Source organism: Seriola aureovittata, chromosome 2 (genome assembly GCF_021018895.1).
Source record: "Seriola aureovittata isolate HTS-2021-v1 ecotype China chromosome 2, ASM2101889v1, whole genome shotgun sequence".
Classification (NCBI taxonomy): Eukaryota; Metazoa; Chordata; class Actinopteri; order Carangiformes; family Carangidae; genus Seriola; species Seriola aureovittata.
Window position 1 is genome coordinate 23,340,930 of NC_079365.1, and position 19,492 is coordinate 23,360,421.

Consider the following 19,492-nt stretch of genomic DNA (forward strand, 5'->3'; position numbering starts at 1 on the left):
AGATGGAACTATTTTGGTTTGTTAATCCTTTTTTTGTTGTTGTTGTTGTTGTTTAGTAACAACCTTGCCCTGCCTTGCCTTGGCCTTCTTTTCCTGACAGTATTCCAGTACATCTTAGTTAGTTCACTGCTTTGTGTCAAGATGCAGAAAAGACTGAAGCGCTAAAAGCCGAGGGGCTTTATGTAATATCAAAAACAGCTTTTTGTTTCGCTCAATAAAATTAATGTTACGGTTATTTTCTCTCTTGTAATGATTCTTTTAGAACTCATCATCCACGCACCCCATCTTAACAAATAGCGTCATTAATATTACAAATTGATTCACATTTAAATTATAATCCTTTTATTTTAACAGATCTACTCAGAATCCAACCTGTATGTGGCTAATGTTAAAAAAAAAAGTTATGTCTAAGTATTCGTTTCTCTGAAGAGGCCCTGCAGGATACCGACAGCAAGGTTTGGGTTGGGCTCGGCTGGCCTCGGCCGAGCTGGGCAGGGCTAAGCTGGGACTGGCTGCCTGTCTACAGCTGTTCCCCTCCACGGTTTTGGTGAGGGCTTTACCCCATGCATGTGGAGCGTCTGGAGCGGTGGTGCAGCTGTGCCTCCAACTGCGCACACCTGCACTCTCCCCCACCACCCACCACGACGCCTGGAGAACAGAAAGATTCCAGAGAATGGATCATGGGAGCTCGGGGCTTGGTGTGGACAGACGGAGGGGCTAAGAGAGGGGATTGGAAGGGCAGGCGAGCAGGGCCCCGAGCACAGCCGTATTAACAGTCTGCATGACCGCTCCACTAGCCTATTTCTCTTTCAAACATTTTGCTGCTCATTAGCCGAGCGCATGCTTCTCCTCACGTCAAGCTGCTCCTCCTCGTGTACCACAGCAATTAAGCAGAATGCATTATTCATGAAACCTTTCTCACAAATACACGTTGCCACCTAATCTGAGTGCTGTGTTTGCATATACTTTAATTGGAAAGATTCCTCTAAAGTCTTTGGGGTCAGGTTAGCCTGAAGAAATAACCGCAAATTTGTAAGAAATGTGTGAACCAGGGTCTTGTGTGATTTATATGAAAACAAGGTTTTATGTCAAAAACCAACTTTCTCTTTACTTCTCCTCTTTACTTTTTCTCAGCTTATGTTGGCTGCAGATAAGAGCCCAGCTCTGATCAATCTATCCTCCCTGTTCCCGCTCTCTCTTCCCTGCAGGTTTTTCTGCAGGAGGCAGCAGGGGAGACAATCCTTCAGCAGGCAGCTCACTACAGACTGCAGAGACCATTTTAAACAACCACCCACCAATCACCTCAGAGAAGGCACAATCCATGTTCAGAGGCTTTGACACTGTCAGTTGCTGTTGTCATAAACTGTCACCGTGAGGTGCTGCAGAGGTTCCCTGTTGTTTTGAATACAATGTGCTGTCAAATATGTTTAGTAAACATCTACATATACACAAACACCCTTCACTGCGAGATCAAATTCCAAAAAGAGCTGCTGCTTTGTGTCTCTGAGGTCGGAGGCAGAATGCAAATAAAGGCTCTGAACAGCAGTCTGCTGAAAGGAGCTTGCATGTGAGTTTCTTGAGGATGGTTTTGATGCAGTCTTGCAGTCGGAGGCTTAAACTGACTATCAGGGAGCTTTTAAACTGGTGGAAACAGTTAAAAGAGGTGTTTTTGATTCAATAATGTTGTCGAAAGCTGCAATTGCAATAATTTACATGGAATTAAAGGGGTTTTAGCAGTTGTACACATAATTTACTGTCTATACTACACATCTGTTTCCACAAAACAACAGAATAACATGATCTTTTTTTTTTTTTTTTTTTTTTTTTAAGTATAGGGCTTTATAATGCGGCATTCTTATTGTACTTACACATTTAAACTGGCATACTCTCTGTGGTGCATTGAATAGAGACTTCCTGTTAAATCATTTGGAGTTTAACTAAAAATTAGGGCTGAACGATATGCAGAATAATTATATTGCTATTATTTTGACAGATATTGTGATTACGATATGAGTCACGATTTCAGTCGGAATGGTCGTTTTTGCATTTCTTCTTCATTGGAAAAAATAGAAAAATTATGATGTGATTTTTGCTGGGGTCTCTACCAAACAAGCATGTTCCCTTACGTCTGGAGAACATGATCTCTGCAACACCACAATGATTAATTCATGGTCTGTTGTGACACATTTTAGCTTTATCAAAAAATTGCAGCTTCTGCAATTTGGACCTTGCACTTGGCCATATTGCAATTTCGATGATATTTTGATTAATTGTTCAGCCCTACTAAAATACACGTTTTTTGGCAAAGATCATACATCCACAATTTCCATAAATCACACTCCCTTTTGTGCTCGATCCAAAAATGCAAAGACAGCGACTAGTTTGGCTGTGAGCACACAAAAGAGCACCAAAAAATGTTGTTTTTATTTCACTGATATCCTAAGACAGATGGTGAAGGGCTGATATGACATCTCATCTCATAGCCAGCTTCATTTTTAAAATTCTGACATCTCATTTTAAGTCTTGCAAAGTATTTGAATTATTTATGCTGGTCGTAAATGGGAGTAGCATGGCCAGTTCTCTGTAATATCCTCCTCTGGTTAGATTATGAAAATTAAAAATCCCATGAACTTGTGAGAGCTGCATATTTCTTGTCAGAGAGTCGGAGGGGGAAAAAAAAATAAGTGTGCAATTCCTACATGCACCCACAGACAGTACTGCATAAACAGCAGTGGATCAAGTGTGGAGTGAATGCAAAACAAAACCCAGGGAAACATCAAAGAGAAACATATATTCTGGACTCTGACTTGCAAGACCCTGGTATTTGTTGCTTCATTGTAAAGACTGACAGAGAAAATTTAAAAGAGAAAGATAGTCTGGGTGCACAGATAGTCTGTGAGTGTTAATTGCGAAGCATGATTGCCCGGAGATGAGAACACCTCTCAGAACCAGTGACTGACACAATTCTAACAGGACAGATTCTGAGACTAATAATATTTACTTGACGATTACAGCGCATGAGTGAATAAACCGTGTCAAATTACCAGACTAATATGTGTGCACATGCAATGGAATGTGTGGCGTTTATGTGCAACAAGGATTTGAATCCTTGTTTGCAAGGTGTCTGAATAACCCAAGTTAGGTAATCCTAGGGTTGAATGATTAATCGTTTTTATATAAAGATTTGACAGAGTGCAACTGTCAAATAGCAAGAGCCACAATTTCAAACTGACATAATTAAGGGTATTATAACATAATCTGTAGGAAGTGAGAGGTGAAGTTTAAACTGACAACTGTCTATTTCACCAGCTATAATGAAAACTCACTGCCGGTGGTAAATTTGCTCAGCTGTAGTTAATTAATGCTAATTCTGCTGAGTTGATGAAACAACTAAAAAGAACAATAACATTCTCTTTGCAGGGCAGGGGTGATTGCCTCACGTCAGTCTTTGACAGGTATTTGGCAGGTAGCTCAGCAGTTGTTGATTGTAACAGACACTGGTGGATGGAGATGTAAGAAACTCCTCTTTTAATATCATCATATTATGTTTTCGGTTTGTCATAATGAAACCCCACGAATTGAGACCTGCAGGAATCAAAGCCGGTCAAGCAACTTGTCTGTGAAACTAACATTAACGGTAGTTCAGGAAGTTATGCTGCAAAGCCTAATGTCTGGTTGACATTTTTTCATTATTACCATACGGCCAACTGTGCTACTTATCCTTGAATACAACCCCACCTTTGCATTTCATGATTATATCTCATTATTAATGTGGAATGACAATCATAGTTGTATAATTTCTTCTATATCTTGTATAATTTCTTAATAGATGAGAGTTAAATTAGTGTGTTTCTCTATAGAGCACTGGGCAGGTTCACTGGACTAAAAATAAGAGTTCTGGGAGGACATACAAATGACTTCATGTACAATATTAGATTGTAATGAAGAAACAAAATAAGTTTGTGATTACACTCTTTATAATCATATCTACTATATGAACCACCAATACAGGCCTGTAATTTAATTTGTAGAAAACAAATGAAATCCTACTCGCAGTATCTAAAAATCTATTTTCGTCAAATCACTCTGTTCTAGTTGAGACACAGAAACAACACAAATAATACAGAAATCTGCTTTCTTACTCTGAGGAAGGAGTCCAGGGATCCATTCTCCATGAACTCGGTGATGATCATCACAGGACTGCTCTTGGTGACCACGCCCTCCAGGTGAATGACGTTAGGATGGTCAAACTGCCCCATGATGCTGGCCTCACTCAGAAAGTCCCGCCTTTGCTTCTCTGTGTAGCCAGACTTGAGAGTTTTTATGGCCACAAACATTTCCCTTTTACCTGGGAGCTTTAGGTTACCACTGCACACCTCCCCAAACTCTCCTGTGAAGAGGTCAAATGGGGGTGGGGGGGGTAAAGTTAAAGTAAGCAGCTTTCCTGCACCCATTTGTATTTAGAAATCAAGTAACAGTTGAGCTATTTAACAGCGTGGTATTCAATCCACGTTTCAGTCAGATTTTTCCATTACCTGCACCAATGACCTGTTCAATCTTCACGCAGGATATATCAATCTCCTTGGCAAACTCCCTCACAGCCTCATTGGGGTCCTCATATGTGAACGGATCAATATATATCTTCATTCCTGGAGTCACTTGGAAAAAGGGAAGGAGCAGCTATAATATTTGATTCTTGTGGTCATGCTTACAGCCCTACAGGCTGGACAGTCAAATGCATTCAGGCACATTAACAATCAATTCACCTTGCATTCACACATTCCAGAGCAATTATGTGATTTCTTGTTTGACATCCAGCCAATGAAGGTTAGAAAAATGGAGGAGGTAGTGTAGTCACAAATGGTGGTTGTGACTGGTGCGTCGTGGCTACTGTGTATAGCTATTCAGCCAGCACAGACAAGGAACCTCCGGTCCTCTTAGATGCGATAAGGTGGGTTAATATATATATCATCTCCTGTGAGTCACAGTGCCATTAACACTCAGGAGAGAAACCGGGGCCCTATATCAGCATCGCTCAGCTCCACTCCAAGAAATAAATTGGCTCTCCTAAGCCCTGATGCCAGGTAAATTGGCTTAAGGTGGCCTTTAAGTGTTCAGGGACTTAAGTGTCCCGAGTTTTAAATCCGATTATTCGGCTCTCACCTCCACATCAGGCCTGAGGCTATTTGAATGGATACTGAACTCATGCCTAGGCTGCTGCAGAGCTAGAAGAGCAGGCACACCGCCTCAAAACCTGGCACACTATTACTGAAGAAACATGCCGCAGAGATGAACAGATGGAGAGGATCTTACCAGGCAAACCTCCCCCCCATCCCCTTTACTAAAACCTGACAATCTCTCCCCAAGCTGAAGCACTGTTCAACAGACCACCCTCCCGTGATGGCAAAGACCACCAGAAAACAGGGGCAGAAGCCTGAACTGTGACTGGTGTGAGGACAGGATGCACACAGGACTCATTGGCTTCTGCTGTTAATAGCTTCACTCGATCACCAACTGGACTTTTTCCTCACAGCGTCATCGGGTTGTATTGAGAACGCATTTACATTTATTAACAGAATAAAGGATGAAGCTGTGTGGTAATTACAGAATTAAATAAACAAAGTAAGATGGGGGGTTATAAACTTAAGATGGAAAGAGAGCTTCATTTTTCCAATCAGGCAGGAGAAAGACGGATTAGCCGTGGTGAAATTACTTCTGAAACTGCTCTTTCTCACCAGATTCATTTCTACATTATCGTCATTAAGCTATATGGTTCTGTACTGTATGAAGAAAGAAAATCATTGAGAAATCCCATTCATTCACCAAGTCTTTTGAATTTTTTAACAATGGCGAATGACTCATGTGGCATTAGCATGCTAATGTGAGTGAGAACTGACCTATTTCCACCACAATGGATTAAGTTAACAATGAAATGTAATGATGCACAAAACACACACTCGAACACTGGTTTTGATGTGGTTAAATCCAGGCTCCAAGTGAGCAGAGTCAAACAACAGGCAGGATTACTCGTAAGTGGGGGACGGGCAAATGAAGCTGTGCTGTGCTGGTCCGTAGCCAAGGACACCAGCATGCAAGGTGGTAGCCATGGAGACAGGTGTGTGAGGCAGCGGAGGGCTGAATGATAGCCATGGAGATGACTGTGTGAGATGGTAGTCATGGAGACAGGTGTGCTGCTTGCTTGGTGCTGAGGGGAGAACCAGCGTTAGAGGCAGGCGGAGAGGAGTGGTGGGTTACTCACTGTGGCCGCTGGTGTAGTGCTGCAGTTTGTCTGTGTATTCTGAATCAGCCCTGTCGAAGCCACGCCTCCTGGGGGAAAGACAAAGAACTCTAGCTCTGGTTCAAAGACAGGGAGCGGGGAGAGGCAGAGATACAGATCAAACACCCCCAGGTTTACCTACACTGAAGAAACCACCAACGAAGATCACATGGAGAGAGCCGAGACTTTGTAGGTAGAGAAGCGTTTGACTTTTTGCTACACTGGAAAAGGGGAGCGAGCCGTGCAATCATATTACACAAAAATGCCTTTGTTTTCCTTTGTGCTGCACTCCAGTGTGGCCGCTACATGAACTGTTTCAACATTATGAGTTCATCTACAATAAGGAGGAGTACATTCTTTGAAACCGTTCATAGTTGGACACGTGAGTTATGTGATGCATTGTGGGATAGTTGATAACATCACAACGGGGACGGCAAAGAAGGACGAGAGAACATTAGTTAGGGAGAGTTTTGAACTGGACACTAGAATAATTAAAGCAATTATCTATTAGACAGGATGTCTTCATCATGAACAAGAAAAAAATGATCACATATCAAGTAAGCGATCAGCCCAATCAATACCTGGCTCATACAGACTTCATTAAGCAGGTTGGATATCAGCCAGGTGTAACCGATCCACATTAAATACAGCTTCTTTGTCAATGTCATTATAAAGTGCACTGTTTGTGCTGCAATGCCACAACAGGCCCTGCCCTCACGTTTCCTTTGAACCTAAAGAAATTTCATACATAAAAAATAAATTGAATCAAAATCATACTACTAACCAGAATCAAATACTATGTATGTGAAATTTATTGCAATATTAAACAGAGAATTGATATACAGTACATTCCTTTATTACTTGTATCTCAAAACAAATTTGTATGACATTGGCTGTATGAGACAAGGCAAAAATCATTACAAATTTTCCATATTTTACTTTTTCAATGTAATGTAAAGCTTCACCATACTATGTTTTCTGACTTTATTACAACATCTTGCTGCTGGCCAGTTTCAATTGGCAAAGACACATCAAAATACTTTTTTAAGTTGTGTGATAGGGCCACTACAGTGTATTAGAACCTTTTTTTTTTTTAATCTAATTGACTGTCTGATCATCCTCAAAATGATCAATCACACAGCTTCTCATTTTATTCTGGTGTTGTTCCCAAACTATCCCACAAAGCAGCACACAACCAATGATGTTAACCCATCATAATCCAAGATGGCTGCATACTATACGCAAAATAGTCTGTCTGCTATTCAGGACTACTTCTTCTGTGAATCAAAACATCGAACTGCTACGTAAGCTACACTTTTAATATGAGTGGCCTTAGCGGGAACTGAAACCTTAAATACTTGACACCCGCTGTGCACTGCGAACTTTGATAGCAATATTGTGCATTATATATTACTTCTGCAGTTGAAAGACTAAGGGTTAAGGGTTAATCTTTGTACTCAGATGGTTTTATCTGTACAACTTATATTTAAGTCGTCAGACCTGATGCAAGCTTACTGAATAGAAAGACAACAACTAAAAAGGAAAAGTGCCCACTTTATGAGCTTCTGCAGATGTTCTACTGGCAATGAATTTACAGGCAGTTTCATGAAGACTGCCACAGGACTGACTCACCGGTTACAGACGATGATGATGACGACCACAGCAATGAGGAAAACCAAGCCCGCGGCTGCCGAGCCAATGATGAGAGGGAGCTTCTCCTGAATGCTGGTGTTGTATTCCGCTGTAGAAAGAAGGAACACATACATAAACATAGTGCTATGCACTTACACACACTCACACTCACACACACACGCAGAGTCACATGCTGAAACATATGGGTAAGCATCTGAGCCACTGCATATGGAGGGAGCAATGGGTGACAGACAGACATACGGCTGGGTGAACCAATGAGCATCTTGGCATCTTGACTGGCTGCATGGACCATTTTCCAAAGCACAGTGAATGTGCCGCGGATATGGACAAATCATCTGGCAGAAAGTGTGTGAAGTGAGGAGAGAGAGCATGTTTGGGTGCGACCCAGACCGATCAGGCAGCCAAGAGCAGGAATGCAGCTACTGAATGGGCACACAGAGGCAGAGCCAGATCCTTCTCTCGAGCACTGCAAATGACACACAACTTCACAGTTTTAGCCAGACACTCTGTAAAGTGACCTCCCCAGGGTTTTACCTGCGTCTGGAAAGCATACATACTGTATCTTACACGGTAGACCCCATCTTGGCAACACTTTAACCCTTCTTATTCAGCAGAAGTTTAAGCACTGTATAAACATTTAATAAGTGGTTTGGAATACAGTATAATGTAATTACAACTGTGTTATTATGTCATCATTCATTATTTAGTTTTACACAAGCCTCTAGTAACAGGTGCCCACAGTAGGAGTTGTTGAATACTACAAACTACATTATAGTGTGTTAAAAATCTTCATTTTTTTTTTTTTTTTTTTTTTAAACGTGCTTATAAATGCTGAATGCGGGGCTCATTAGGGAAATCCTTGATGTCACTCAGCTGAGAACTGCTGATGTGTTATGCACCTTTATATTTGTATTTCAAATAACCCTAAAGTTTACACTTTCTGCTCGCTTTTCCCTTCACTTTTGATTACCAGAAGCATTTCCAGAGCTGTACCCATCACAGAGTGTGGTTACAGTGTTTACTTTATGGTAATCAGTGTCTTCTTGCAGCAGAAAACACAACTTTTCAGTGTATAGGGACATGAAATCTAGGTAAACTTTCACTTTGAACTGATCTTCCTTTATTTTTCTTTTTTTTTTTTTTTCTCAAAAGAAAGGATGTTTTTCGGTGAAAAACTGAAGACAGTGAGCCTTACATATCCTCAGTTTACTCAATATTTACAGTTATGAGTCAGTTCGATGCATCTGTGCTGCTGGGATCGGTGCGTGTGGCAGCATCAGGGATATTTGTGTGAGAGTTCAGGCTAATGATGGCCCTGGGCGCAGCAGGCTGAAGGAAATGAGATGTTCAGAGGGGAAAACCCAGGCCTTGGCTCTAACATTAACCTACATGACTGATGTTTACTGAATGTTCCTTCTTCTCTGAGTCGTGTCGTTGTACAAAGATAAGAAAACTTCGACCTCATCCTCGATTTAAAGGCTTATGGTGGCTACGGGTTTGAATGGAGATTTGTGCACCGCACAGAAGAGAGAATTGTTGAAGGTTTAAACCAGAATAATGGAATAATTATAGGAGCATAATTTGAGGGATGTTTCCAAATACTGAAAGAGACATGAAAATAAAGATGTGATTTCAAGCCACACTAATCCGATTTTGGAGTACTTGTATTGTTTACTCCACAACATCATTCCCTTTCATTGCCGCAGCTGTCTGTCTGAATCCATACTATACTACATGGTGTGTCGATAGGCCACGCATGAGAGGTGATAACAGCTTTGCGTGCTTTGGTGAACATCGACTGAATTCTCACCCTCGGTCATGGTCTGGAAGTACAGTTTGCCACTGTAGCGTCCAAACCCGGCCACGGTGCGCGCCCGGACCTGGAACACGTAGATGCTTCCTGGCTTGAGGCCACGGATGACCACTGTGTTGGTCTGGCTCCTGATAGTGGTGGAGTTATATTCTGATTGGTCCTAAGAGAAGAAGAACAGCATGTTCAATTTGTGCACATAAGTAATTACAGTCCAATTGCAAAGGCTAACAATTATGAAAGGCCACATAAAAAAATTACATACTAGGTTAAGATCTAGAACAAATGATACAACAGTGTCAGTGAGGACAGTGCTGACATTCAGTATGGTGGTTTTGAGACCCGAAAATGAACTCAACGCAAGTTCAGAATGTGATTTGTTTTCTATTTTTAATGAGAATATTATTAACAGAATAAGTGAAGTATGATCAGCAGCTATTTATAGGCAAATGATATTGTGACTAAGCACAAAATGCCCCAAACAGCATGTACAGTTAAAACATTATACTGAAACCTTGCTTCCTTTTTAATCCTACTGTACCTGAAGTGTCAGGAGCAGAAATGATACAGAAAAAAAACAGCGATCTCTAGTCATCTCTGCACTTATTTTTTACTACAGTAACCACAATAGAACTAATCTGAATAATTTGTTGCCACAAAAAGCATAATGTTTGATAAAGCAGCGCAGCTCAAAGAGGCAGACATCCACCAGCTGCAGTAAAGAAGGTACATTTGGTGGCAGTTTCAGGTCAGGCGGCTTTTCTGAGCCGTGCCATCTGATGATCAGAGCTGTGCCTCACTGCCATACTCCTCTCCAGAAGGCTGACAGGTCTGAGAACAGAGACTGAGACTCTTTTAGCTGCTCTCTTCAACCCACTGCTCAGCGCAGACTTCTGAGCCACAGCAGGGGCCGGGACAATTGTTTTGACAGGCCTCTCCAGCAGTGTCAGTAAAGGGAATTATATTCAAAAGTGGAACGGCTCAGCGTGTGGATGAAAGCTCAACAAATGCTGCATTTGCATATATGTGCGAGAGCACACGTGTACGTATGTGTGCGATTGGGTCTGCACCTCTCTGAATGGCTGTGTGCGTTTAAGTGATCAGTGCCTGAATCGATGCACGTTTTTGACTGCGAGTTTTCTTGTGAGAAAGTATGCTGATTCGGAGGAGCTTGCCCCTTGAATACTATTTTTACAGCCGTCAGCACACCATTGTTTCAACCGCAAGTCTCTGCGCATCAATCCCCAGTGGCCCTTCTGCAGAGCCGAGCGTGGTTTCCTTTCCCAGTGACTGACCGTGATTGTAATTGAAAGGGAATGAGCATAAGTTCTAAGCAATGTTCAGAAGCTCCATCTACATGCCTCCTAGGATGTGCTGTTATGCAAATGAACGTGAGGAGATATTGTGAATTTAAATGTGCAACTAAACAAAGGAGTCAGTTTTTGCCATGAGCTCGTGGTTTGTTTAGCTGCTAAGGGAGAAAAGGAAATGGAACTGATGTTTGTATGTATTAGTGAAGGCTTGATGTCACTGCATCAATGGTACCTTTTCATAATATTGTAGTTCATAGTCCAGGATGACTCCATTGGGCTGGTCAGGCTGGGACCAGGAGAGGGTGATGCTGTCCACTGAACGACTGACCTGGTGCATTATAGATACAGTGGATGGAGCTGTGAAGAGACGAGAGACAGTGTGTTAAGGATGAGGCAAATAACTCGCCAGCAGCTCCACAGTCACACACAGAGAACTTTATAGCATCTTTAATCCCACAGCCAAACACCGGGTTCTACAAAGGTGTAAGACGTAATGCCATAAAATTTATGTAATATACTGCAGTCTCCTTTTAGAGAGTCTCACGGCTGTGCACGCGCTGCAGGTTGGCAAGTCACAACAGAGACTCAACCACATAAGCAGCCCCACGGGACTTCCAAACATCATTTTCATGTGATTAACATAGCGCTTGTCACACTGCTGATAACAGCTTCTGCAAATAATTCACTTTCAAATCACAGCAGAGCACCACATATTACATGTATGAAGTGCATTCTGCCGGCCACATAAACTAAACAAACAAAAAGCACGACATCACAAGAGCCACAAAAATGGTACACAAGCTTCTTTGTCCTCTAACACTGTAATTGAATTTACTTCATGCATATTTCCTTGTAAATAACAGCTTAAAAGACCATAGCAGTGGTTTTCTATTGGTCATTAAATTCATTTGAATTATATTTTGTTGGATTATTAGGCAAACACAAGAATTACTTCACTCGTCGTCACTCATCATGGAGTTTTTCTTTTGTTTTGAAAACTAAGTTAACAATGTTTTAAGGTTGGAGAGGCAACTGGTCTTGGTCAGCAGCTACTGGTGAACAGCCACCTTTTTCAATGCAACAAACTGACGAATTAACAGTCAAATATTTTCAGCCCGTGTGCCTTCTATATTGGTATCAGCAAGATACTTTTTGACAGCTTATTATTAACATCTGAAGTTTGCAGCATCCTAAACTACACCATTAGCCTCTTTCCAGCAATGGCAGTCAAACAGACTGATAATGCAACTTCACAAAAATGATGTATTACTTGACCAATCAAGTTTTAAGTCTCTGCAGTACGATTTTTAAAGTACATTGAGACAAACCAGTCTCTCTCTAAAAACAAATTATATGCATTGGAAACTTTGTCAGCTGTAATGTGGAGTATACATTATTTATAGAATATTCAAACCCTTTAATCTTACTAAGCCATTCAGTACCAAAAATTAGCTTGTTTGTTTTTTTGCTCTTTTTGTGAAACACTTGGCAACAGTATTCCATGACTGATGATGATGTTGGTTCTGCCTATTCTTAAAACTGTGTCAAATTACTCAAGATTTTTTATTTATTTTTCTTTCGCATCGGAACAAGTGAAATAATTTCACCCCCACTGCTGAATTCTATTCACGCACTTTCAAGCAAACACAATGTTGAAACTCAGTGGTAGACTTGTCACATCATGGGTGGCCTCTTGCATAGCCCAGTGACCTACAACTTTGTACATTTTTTTTAGCACAACCAGAAGGTCAGGGGAGGGGGGGGTGTGTGATCACCTCAAGTCCTCCAACAACCATTAAGATTAGTTCAGGGTGCTGTTGGGTTAGTGTAAAGCTAAGAGAAGCCTCTGTGTGTTTGAAAGGGTAGGGGTGGGTTGGAGAGTCAGGGAAGGAGGGGTGCCGGGTAAGATTTATGGACACCAAGCCCCACGCTCATCCCCCTACAGGCCCGTGCTGCACACACACGCAGCCCTCAGCCAGCAGCTCAGTGGCTCCCCTGAGTCCCGGCAATAAAGACAGAAGTCTCTCCACCGGCACGCGTTCTCTATGGAAAATCCACCGACTGGAAAACTACAAGTGCCACGCCTCTATAATCTATGAGGCTGCATGTGTGTGGTTTTTACGTCTCCTACATAACTTATCTTTTTTACCTGCAGTTCATGTGAAGAAATGCTCGCATGTGATTATCAGGTAAGACACGTCTTTGCGGATACTGTCCTGAGGCAGGGGAGAAAATATAGTGCGTAAGTGACCACTGTGACTTAGAGCCTATGATAAAAAGTCCCTTTTATAACCTTACTCGTTCTCATCAGCTAATCAGCTAAGCCTCGCGTGCCCTCTGACCCACACAGAAGCATCCATCTGAGGCTACAAATTATGATGTCTCATATAAACTGTGATGGTCAAGGGGCTGAGTATGTCCTCATGTGCTGCTGCCAGCAGATAATAAATAGATGTTCTGTATTTCATCTCAGCAAAGCACTTACACCGTGATGGCCTGTGACTCTGCAGCACACATACATCATGCCTCTTTCCTGGAGCCGGAGGTACAATAATGTATACAGTACCCAGTCAGGACACCGGTCTCAGGAATCTCCTCCATCTCACTACACTCACTAGTTTGTTTGCAGTCACAAGACGACAGCCTAATAAGGCAAACAGTTACTCTAAGGGGAACTCACGAGTATCCCATTACGGATGTACATATATTCAAGACTGCCACATGGCCCTTTCCTGCATAGCATTTCCATTAAACACACAGCACAGCCATGCCTAGTAACCTGATACAGGGTCAGAGAAACAAAGGCAGCTCATGTATTCATGTACAGAGGATGGACACATGCCAACATGAAAAAGCTGTTGGAGGAGAACACTGTGGTTTTCTTCCGCTATAGGACAACTTCCAGACAGCGGGGTGGCAGCCGCCATGTCTGGGTCTCGAAAAGCTGATAAGGGAGCGGCGTGACAGAAAACAAACGGAGGTTGAATTAAAGGAAGACCCGACTTATAGCGCCAAGGTAAAAAACTAAGTGTTGAAACATTTGGCTAGTAGAGCAAATAGCAGTCCAGCTGTGTTGCGTATTTCAAGTTAATTCAGTACACGCATTTTGAGCTAAGCTGACGTTCCACCAATTGACTGTGGAATGTGGTGGTATGCCAAGTCGACGTTTCATTGCAGGAAGGCCTACAGCACTGATCCACATATGAAAACCATTTTCGTACATCTAATTTATGTACTCCAAATCTACAAGTCTCCATTGTACTCCAAATCTTCCAGTGTACCTAGATTTTTTTTTTCCCCCTACAACTTAATCTATAATTTAAAGGGTTGAATAAATATTTGGTTTTCATCGTGTCAACATCATTCACTGAGTTATGCCACTAAATACATGTTTTAGTTGTTTCAAGTCATTTTCTTTGTTGTTACAATAATTATTTTTAAATCATGTGGATTTCACCCCATTTAAGACGATTAGAAATTAAAAACAAAGATGTAAGAAAGTTTCCCAGTCTTCCATACACTGCAAAGCCAACTCATCACAAACCATGTCAAGTCAGATCAATTTCTTCAAAGTGGGTGAGCTAGACTTTCACTGGATGCTTTATTTATAGGTTTTTTCTTCAATGAATGCTCTATTCATGTTCTTAAAGCTAATGAAGCGGATATAATGACAAAGACAGGGATTGTAAGTTTATGTAATTAAATTAGATGGCTGAATTGGAAAGATAAATGGCCTTGATGAATAAGTGTCTCACAGGAGTATTTTATGAGTTTCCCATGAACCACAGAAGGAGTGAGAGAACAGACAGAGGAGTCTCAACCGTGAGGAGAGCTGATGATAATCCCAGCAGATAAAATATCTTTCATTTCTCCCGTCAAAACCAAAAAGGCTTGAAGTGCATCAATGATGATGATCATTATGTTACATTTTCCCTGATGCAATTTAACATATTGGAGTTCGTTTGCACCACTTCAGTTCTGAACAGATTGTGTGTGAATGTTTTGATCTCAAACATTTCCAAGCCAGCAAATATCTCAATATTAATCAGAGTGACAAACAAATTCAATAGTGAGTATGCTGGGTCTGTGGGAGGGGTCCGATTGTAACTTTCAAAGCTGTATACCGTGTTGCTTAATTGGAAGAGGATGGGAGGCCCCAGCTGTTGTCACAGAATTAGGTTTCAGACCCCACATTATTACTCAGCCTGGGATCTGATATTAAAGACAGCACTTTGGAGTCTATTCTAGCATGAGCCTCTGGCCTCGGCCCAATGACACAGAAAAAAGGCTCTGTTTTGCTCAGTATCTCTAATAGATGCTTTACTGTTATGTTTGAACACCTAGTGACTTCTCTAATCAATTAAAGATGGAGTTTACAGGGAAATTTCCACTCATTTAAATCCGAGCCGATTTAATGGGGCATGCTTTTAGTAACACACACACACACAGACACACACACATACACAAGTGAGGCTTTCATTCAAGCTCATTAATTTATATCTCTGTTATCTTTTATTATACTGCACTCTTTTGGTGGGCTTCCCCACTCTCTCTTGAACCATGTCCTCGCTTTCAATGCTTGATTCCTAAGGTTTGCCCCCCCCCATTATTGATGGACATTTTCATTAAGCAAGGCTGCTGAAGAAAGACCATTGTGGAAGGATGGCAGCAGCAGGGGCTCAGTTATGAGTCTGTGTTCAAAACACTGTCATTGGACAGCCGTCCAGGAGTGGAGGGGTACTCCAGGACCTGAAGACACCCATAGTAACTGTTATATAGAGCTGTGTTCGGAGGAGCAGGACTGGAAAAATCACAGCAATCAAAATAACAGCTGATTTTCTGCAGCTGACTTATTTTATTGACAGCAAGAGATAACGGCACCTCATGATTTGATCCTCTTTTCTTTGGTTCCGTCTTTACAAGCAACAGAGCTTAGAAAAAAGGAAAAGAAATCTCCATTCGTTAGTACATGACTCATGCTTCTGAGAAAGTATATGTTTAGGGCCTTTTATCTGCATCTTCCTAACATCCAAATGTGTCTACAACCATGTGGCTCTGATTTGATTAGATGTTCTGGTGCAGAGAGCAATGCTATGATTTGGGGATGATGGGGGAGGCAGCGAGAACAGGTCAGGGCTCGTAAATCCCTTTTCCTTTTCATTGTAAAAATCAGTTTCCCCACAGCGCAATCTCTCCCAAAGGCCCCAAAACAGCTGGTCCTCTACCAGGCAGCCTCCCAAACAGGCTGCCACTGCTCCACTCTCTCCGACTGCCGTCCATTTATGAGCGGCGCATCGAGCCGTCTTAGAGGGAGAGGCCCATATTTGCATGTACTTTTAGCACACTGGCAGCCTGCCCTGTTTCCCCAGCTGCAAAGGATTGTGGGTTTTACATCTATAAAGACTTTCCAGTGTAGTAAAGCTACAAAAGTGAGATTTCAGTTCATCAAGCTTTAAACCATCTGTACTGGAAAAGATTGGGAACTATAATACACCCATATACACACCATAAGCTAATTCTAAAATAGGTACTTCAGGGGCTTGAAGAGTTTTCAGATGCTTGCAGAGGTTAGGGTTTAAATCTAAGCCAGCCCAGCAAATCTGCAGACGGGGGAGATGCAACCCAGATAAGTATGTGTGGAGACGATGCGGCAGAGGAAATGAGAGACAATTCTTTTGCAGCCACAGAGCTAACCGTCATACAACCAAAGAAAAGCACAGTTCTTTAGTGATTGTCAGTACCTGACTATTTGAGTCATGTGGAGTTTTGAATGATCTTTGAATCGCTGCGTTTCTTTGCTGCAGCTTTGAGAGCTGTCACTGAAAGAGGGACTTCCTTTGAAAAAACAAATGGTTCCTCAGTAGTTTAAGTAATGTTCATTTAGTGGTTGGTCTTAAAAGCAGCCAAGGCATCTAACAAGAACGTTGACTTTCAAAACACCAGGGACAATGATTGATATAAGCCCCAAACTTTATCATTCTACCCTTGACAAAGTCTGGTATTTTGTATTTAATAACTATATATTAGAATGTCATCGATAAACCAAACACAAATTCTTGTCAAAAAGTCATTTCAAATTGATTATAAAATTGTTTACTTTTTTTTGCACATTACTATTCCCCCTTAAAAAAAGGGGTGAAAACATATGTAATGTATATACATGCACATGTGCACATTTCTGGTGCAATGTAAGACATTTTATAAAGAACGTAACAATATAGTTCAATTTCAAAACTCTATATTTTGCAAAGACACACAGATCATTTAGTCTCTCAAGGCCAATTTGGACTAAACAGACACAATGTTGGAGCCGTCGGCCGCAGGGATGTGGAATTGAGGGTTTTGACTCACACAGCTCTGGGGGAAACTGGACTCTGTTTAATCAGCAAGCTGCTTTTCTGCATTTAAACAACTTCCAAACTGGCATCTGCTGGGAGAAAAACTCCACAAACCACAGAATGAATGTCAATATCTTACCATGTCGGAGATGCGGAGAGTGGGCTTGCAGCCGTCTTTTTTCTCTGATTCGGTCAAATACGCAAAAAATATTTTGTTTTATCGAGTTAATAGGTTCGTTGGTGGTGCAAAACAGAGTGGGATGCTGACCTGAGCAGAACAGAGCTGAATCGTTGATTCAAAAAGGAGTTTCATGGATCGACGTAACCTGCCAATGGCCAGTGCAACTACTGTCTACATAGCACAGTTCATGCATGTTAAGCCCTGGACCTCCTTAGAATTGTGGAATCACATAACCATTATTTGACTGTTTGCTGATTCACATTCAACAAAAAAAAAAAAAAAATCCTGTAAGAGAAACCCTGCCAGTGCAGTTTTACAACATACACAGTGTGGAAATTGCATGTAGCACATCTGCTCCAGTTCTGTTTCAACGCACAGCAATGACTTCTGGCTTAACATTGAAATCATGCTCATCTACACAGTATGAGGTTGCCGCAATGAGTGGCACACAATAGCAAGGATTATAAAAGATCATCTCCGCTTATAAAGTTCCTGACCCCAATTTACACATCAAACCTTGGAGAGGATGATGGTGGACGCAGATCGCATGAGCAGCGAGATGTATGCGAGTGAATCGAGGCTACATTAAAAAAAATGAGAGGTATTAGTGACATCTGAGTAGGAGCAGGGGATTGGGGGGAGAAGCAGCATGTCGGGTTCAAACCAGAAACTCCAGACAGTGGCAAGACAGTCGCTCAGACAATGACAACTCTGTTTTTCAGCTGCCTTAAAAGGAATACTAAAAGTCTATATGTCACCACAGGAATTTGAACTAGAGAGTGGTGTTTGGTCGAGTGTTTGGCAAAGAGAAAGGGAGAGAAAAGAAGAAGCTAAAAGACACAGAGAGGGGAGTGGTATTGTGTTTATCACAAATCCATTTACTTAATTAGTGAAGTTAACTCCATAAAGTTTATAGAAAAATGAATAAATTCAAAAACACATCGCTTATTGGGTTGTGACCCCTTTTTGCTTCATCACCTTCATTTATTATTTTTTCTTTTTAATTATCACCATCATCATGTTCTGTAAAGAGTAAATAAATGACTGCATTAAAACATGGACAATCATTCAGGCATTTCAGTATACAGCTAATGCACTTAACAATAATTAATTGTATATTCACATTATGCTCCCTTTTTACAGCCCACTGGGCCAAAAGATCGTGCCCTTTTTAACCTAGATTTATATGCAGGCGATGTGCATACTCTATTACTCTCTCCCCTGCACAGGCTTAAACCTGCACATCACATCCTGAAGGAAGAGATCCACAAAATGTACACAGAGGAAGGAGAAGAAAAACACTACTACTGAATGATTTATGAACAAAGATCAATTAGTTAACTAATTTTGACAATCCATGTGCTAATTCTCCTCTGGGGACTTATAATTAAATTCATATTGCATGCACAGGTTATTTAAAGTCATCTGATAAACCCTCACTGTCAACCCTCCAAGCTACTTACCACACACTTTATCGCTGAGCTTATCGCACTCTCTCTGCAATATTGCTTGTCTGGAGGCTTCTTTGTAAGCAGGTTGCGCCGCATCAGCAGTAGCGTGAATGCGGTATATGTGTGGTTGGCTGGCCGACTACCAGAGCAGCCCTCTCTCTCTCTCAGGGCTCTGTCAATACTGAGCTCCAGGTGCACGCTGAGGCCTCCTGTCTGTCTGCCTGGCTGACCTACCCTGGCACCCACCATATGTGCCCTTCTTAACACCTTCTGTCACTGTCACACTTGCACATGTATACTGGTGGTCCCTGTCTGACTTCCTGTCGATCAGCCTCTTTATCTTTCAGTCTACATCTCTATCGCTCTTTTCTTTGGCGTTTTTTTTTACTGCTGATGATACAACAGCCTCAATTAGTCATTTTATTTAAAAAAAAAAATACCTGCATATTTGTACAATACAGGCACAATT

At 41.5% G+C, this 19,492-nt stretch overlaps 1 protein-coding gene across 4 annotated transcripts in view; it reads right to left on the bottom strand.

The window, feature by feature from the left end:
* The window catches only part of ephb2b (eph receptor B2b), a 120,166-nt gene that overhangs the window by 10,099 nt on the left and 90,575 nt on the right, over nucleotides 1-19,492 (bottom strand). Inside the window, exons 6-11 of one of the 4 annotated variants that reach the window (XM_056389121.1) lie at nucleotides 11,286-11,410; nucleotides 9,741-9,903; nucleotides 7,910-8,018; nucleotides 6,260-6,327; nucleotides 4,536-4,649; nucleotides 4,143-4,390 (exon numbers count right to left, since the gene is read on the bottom strand). In XM_056389121.1, the coding sequence (XP_056245096.1) occupies nucleotides 4,143-4,390; nucleotides 4,536-4,649; nucleotides 6,260-6,327; nucleotides 7,910-8,018; nucleotides 9,741-9,903; nucleotides 11,286-11,410 (827 nt within the window). Of the gene's footprint in view, nucleotides 1-4,142; nucleotides 4,391-4,535; nucleotides 4,659-6,259; nucleotides 6,328-7,909; nucleotides 8,019-9,740; nucleotides 9,904-11,285; nucleotides 11,411-19,492 lie in introns of all 4 variants that reach the window. The other 3 variants (XM_056389105.1, XM_056389129.1, XM_056389114.1) reach the window with 3 other exon arrangements.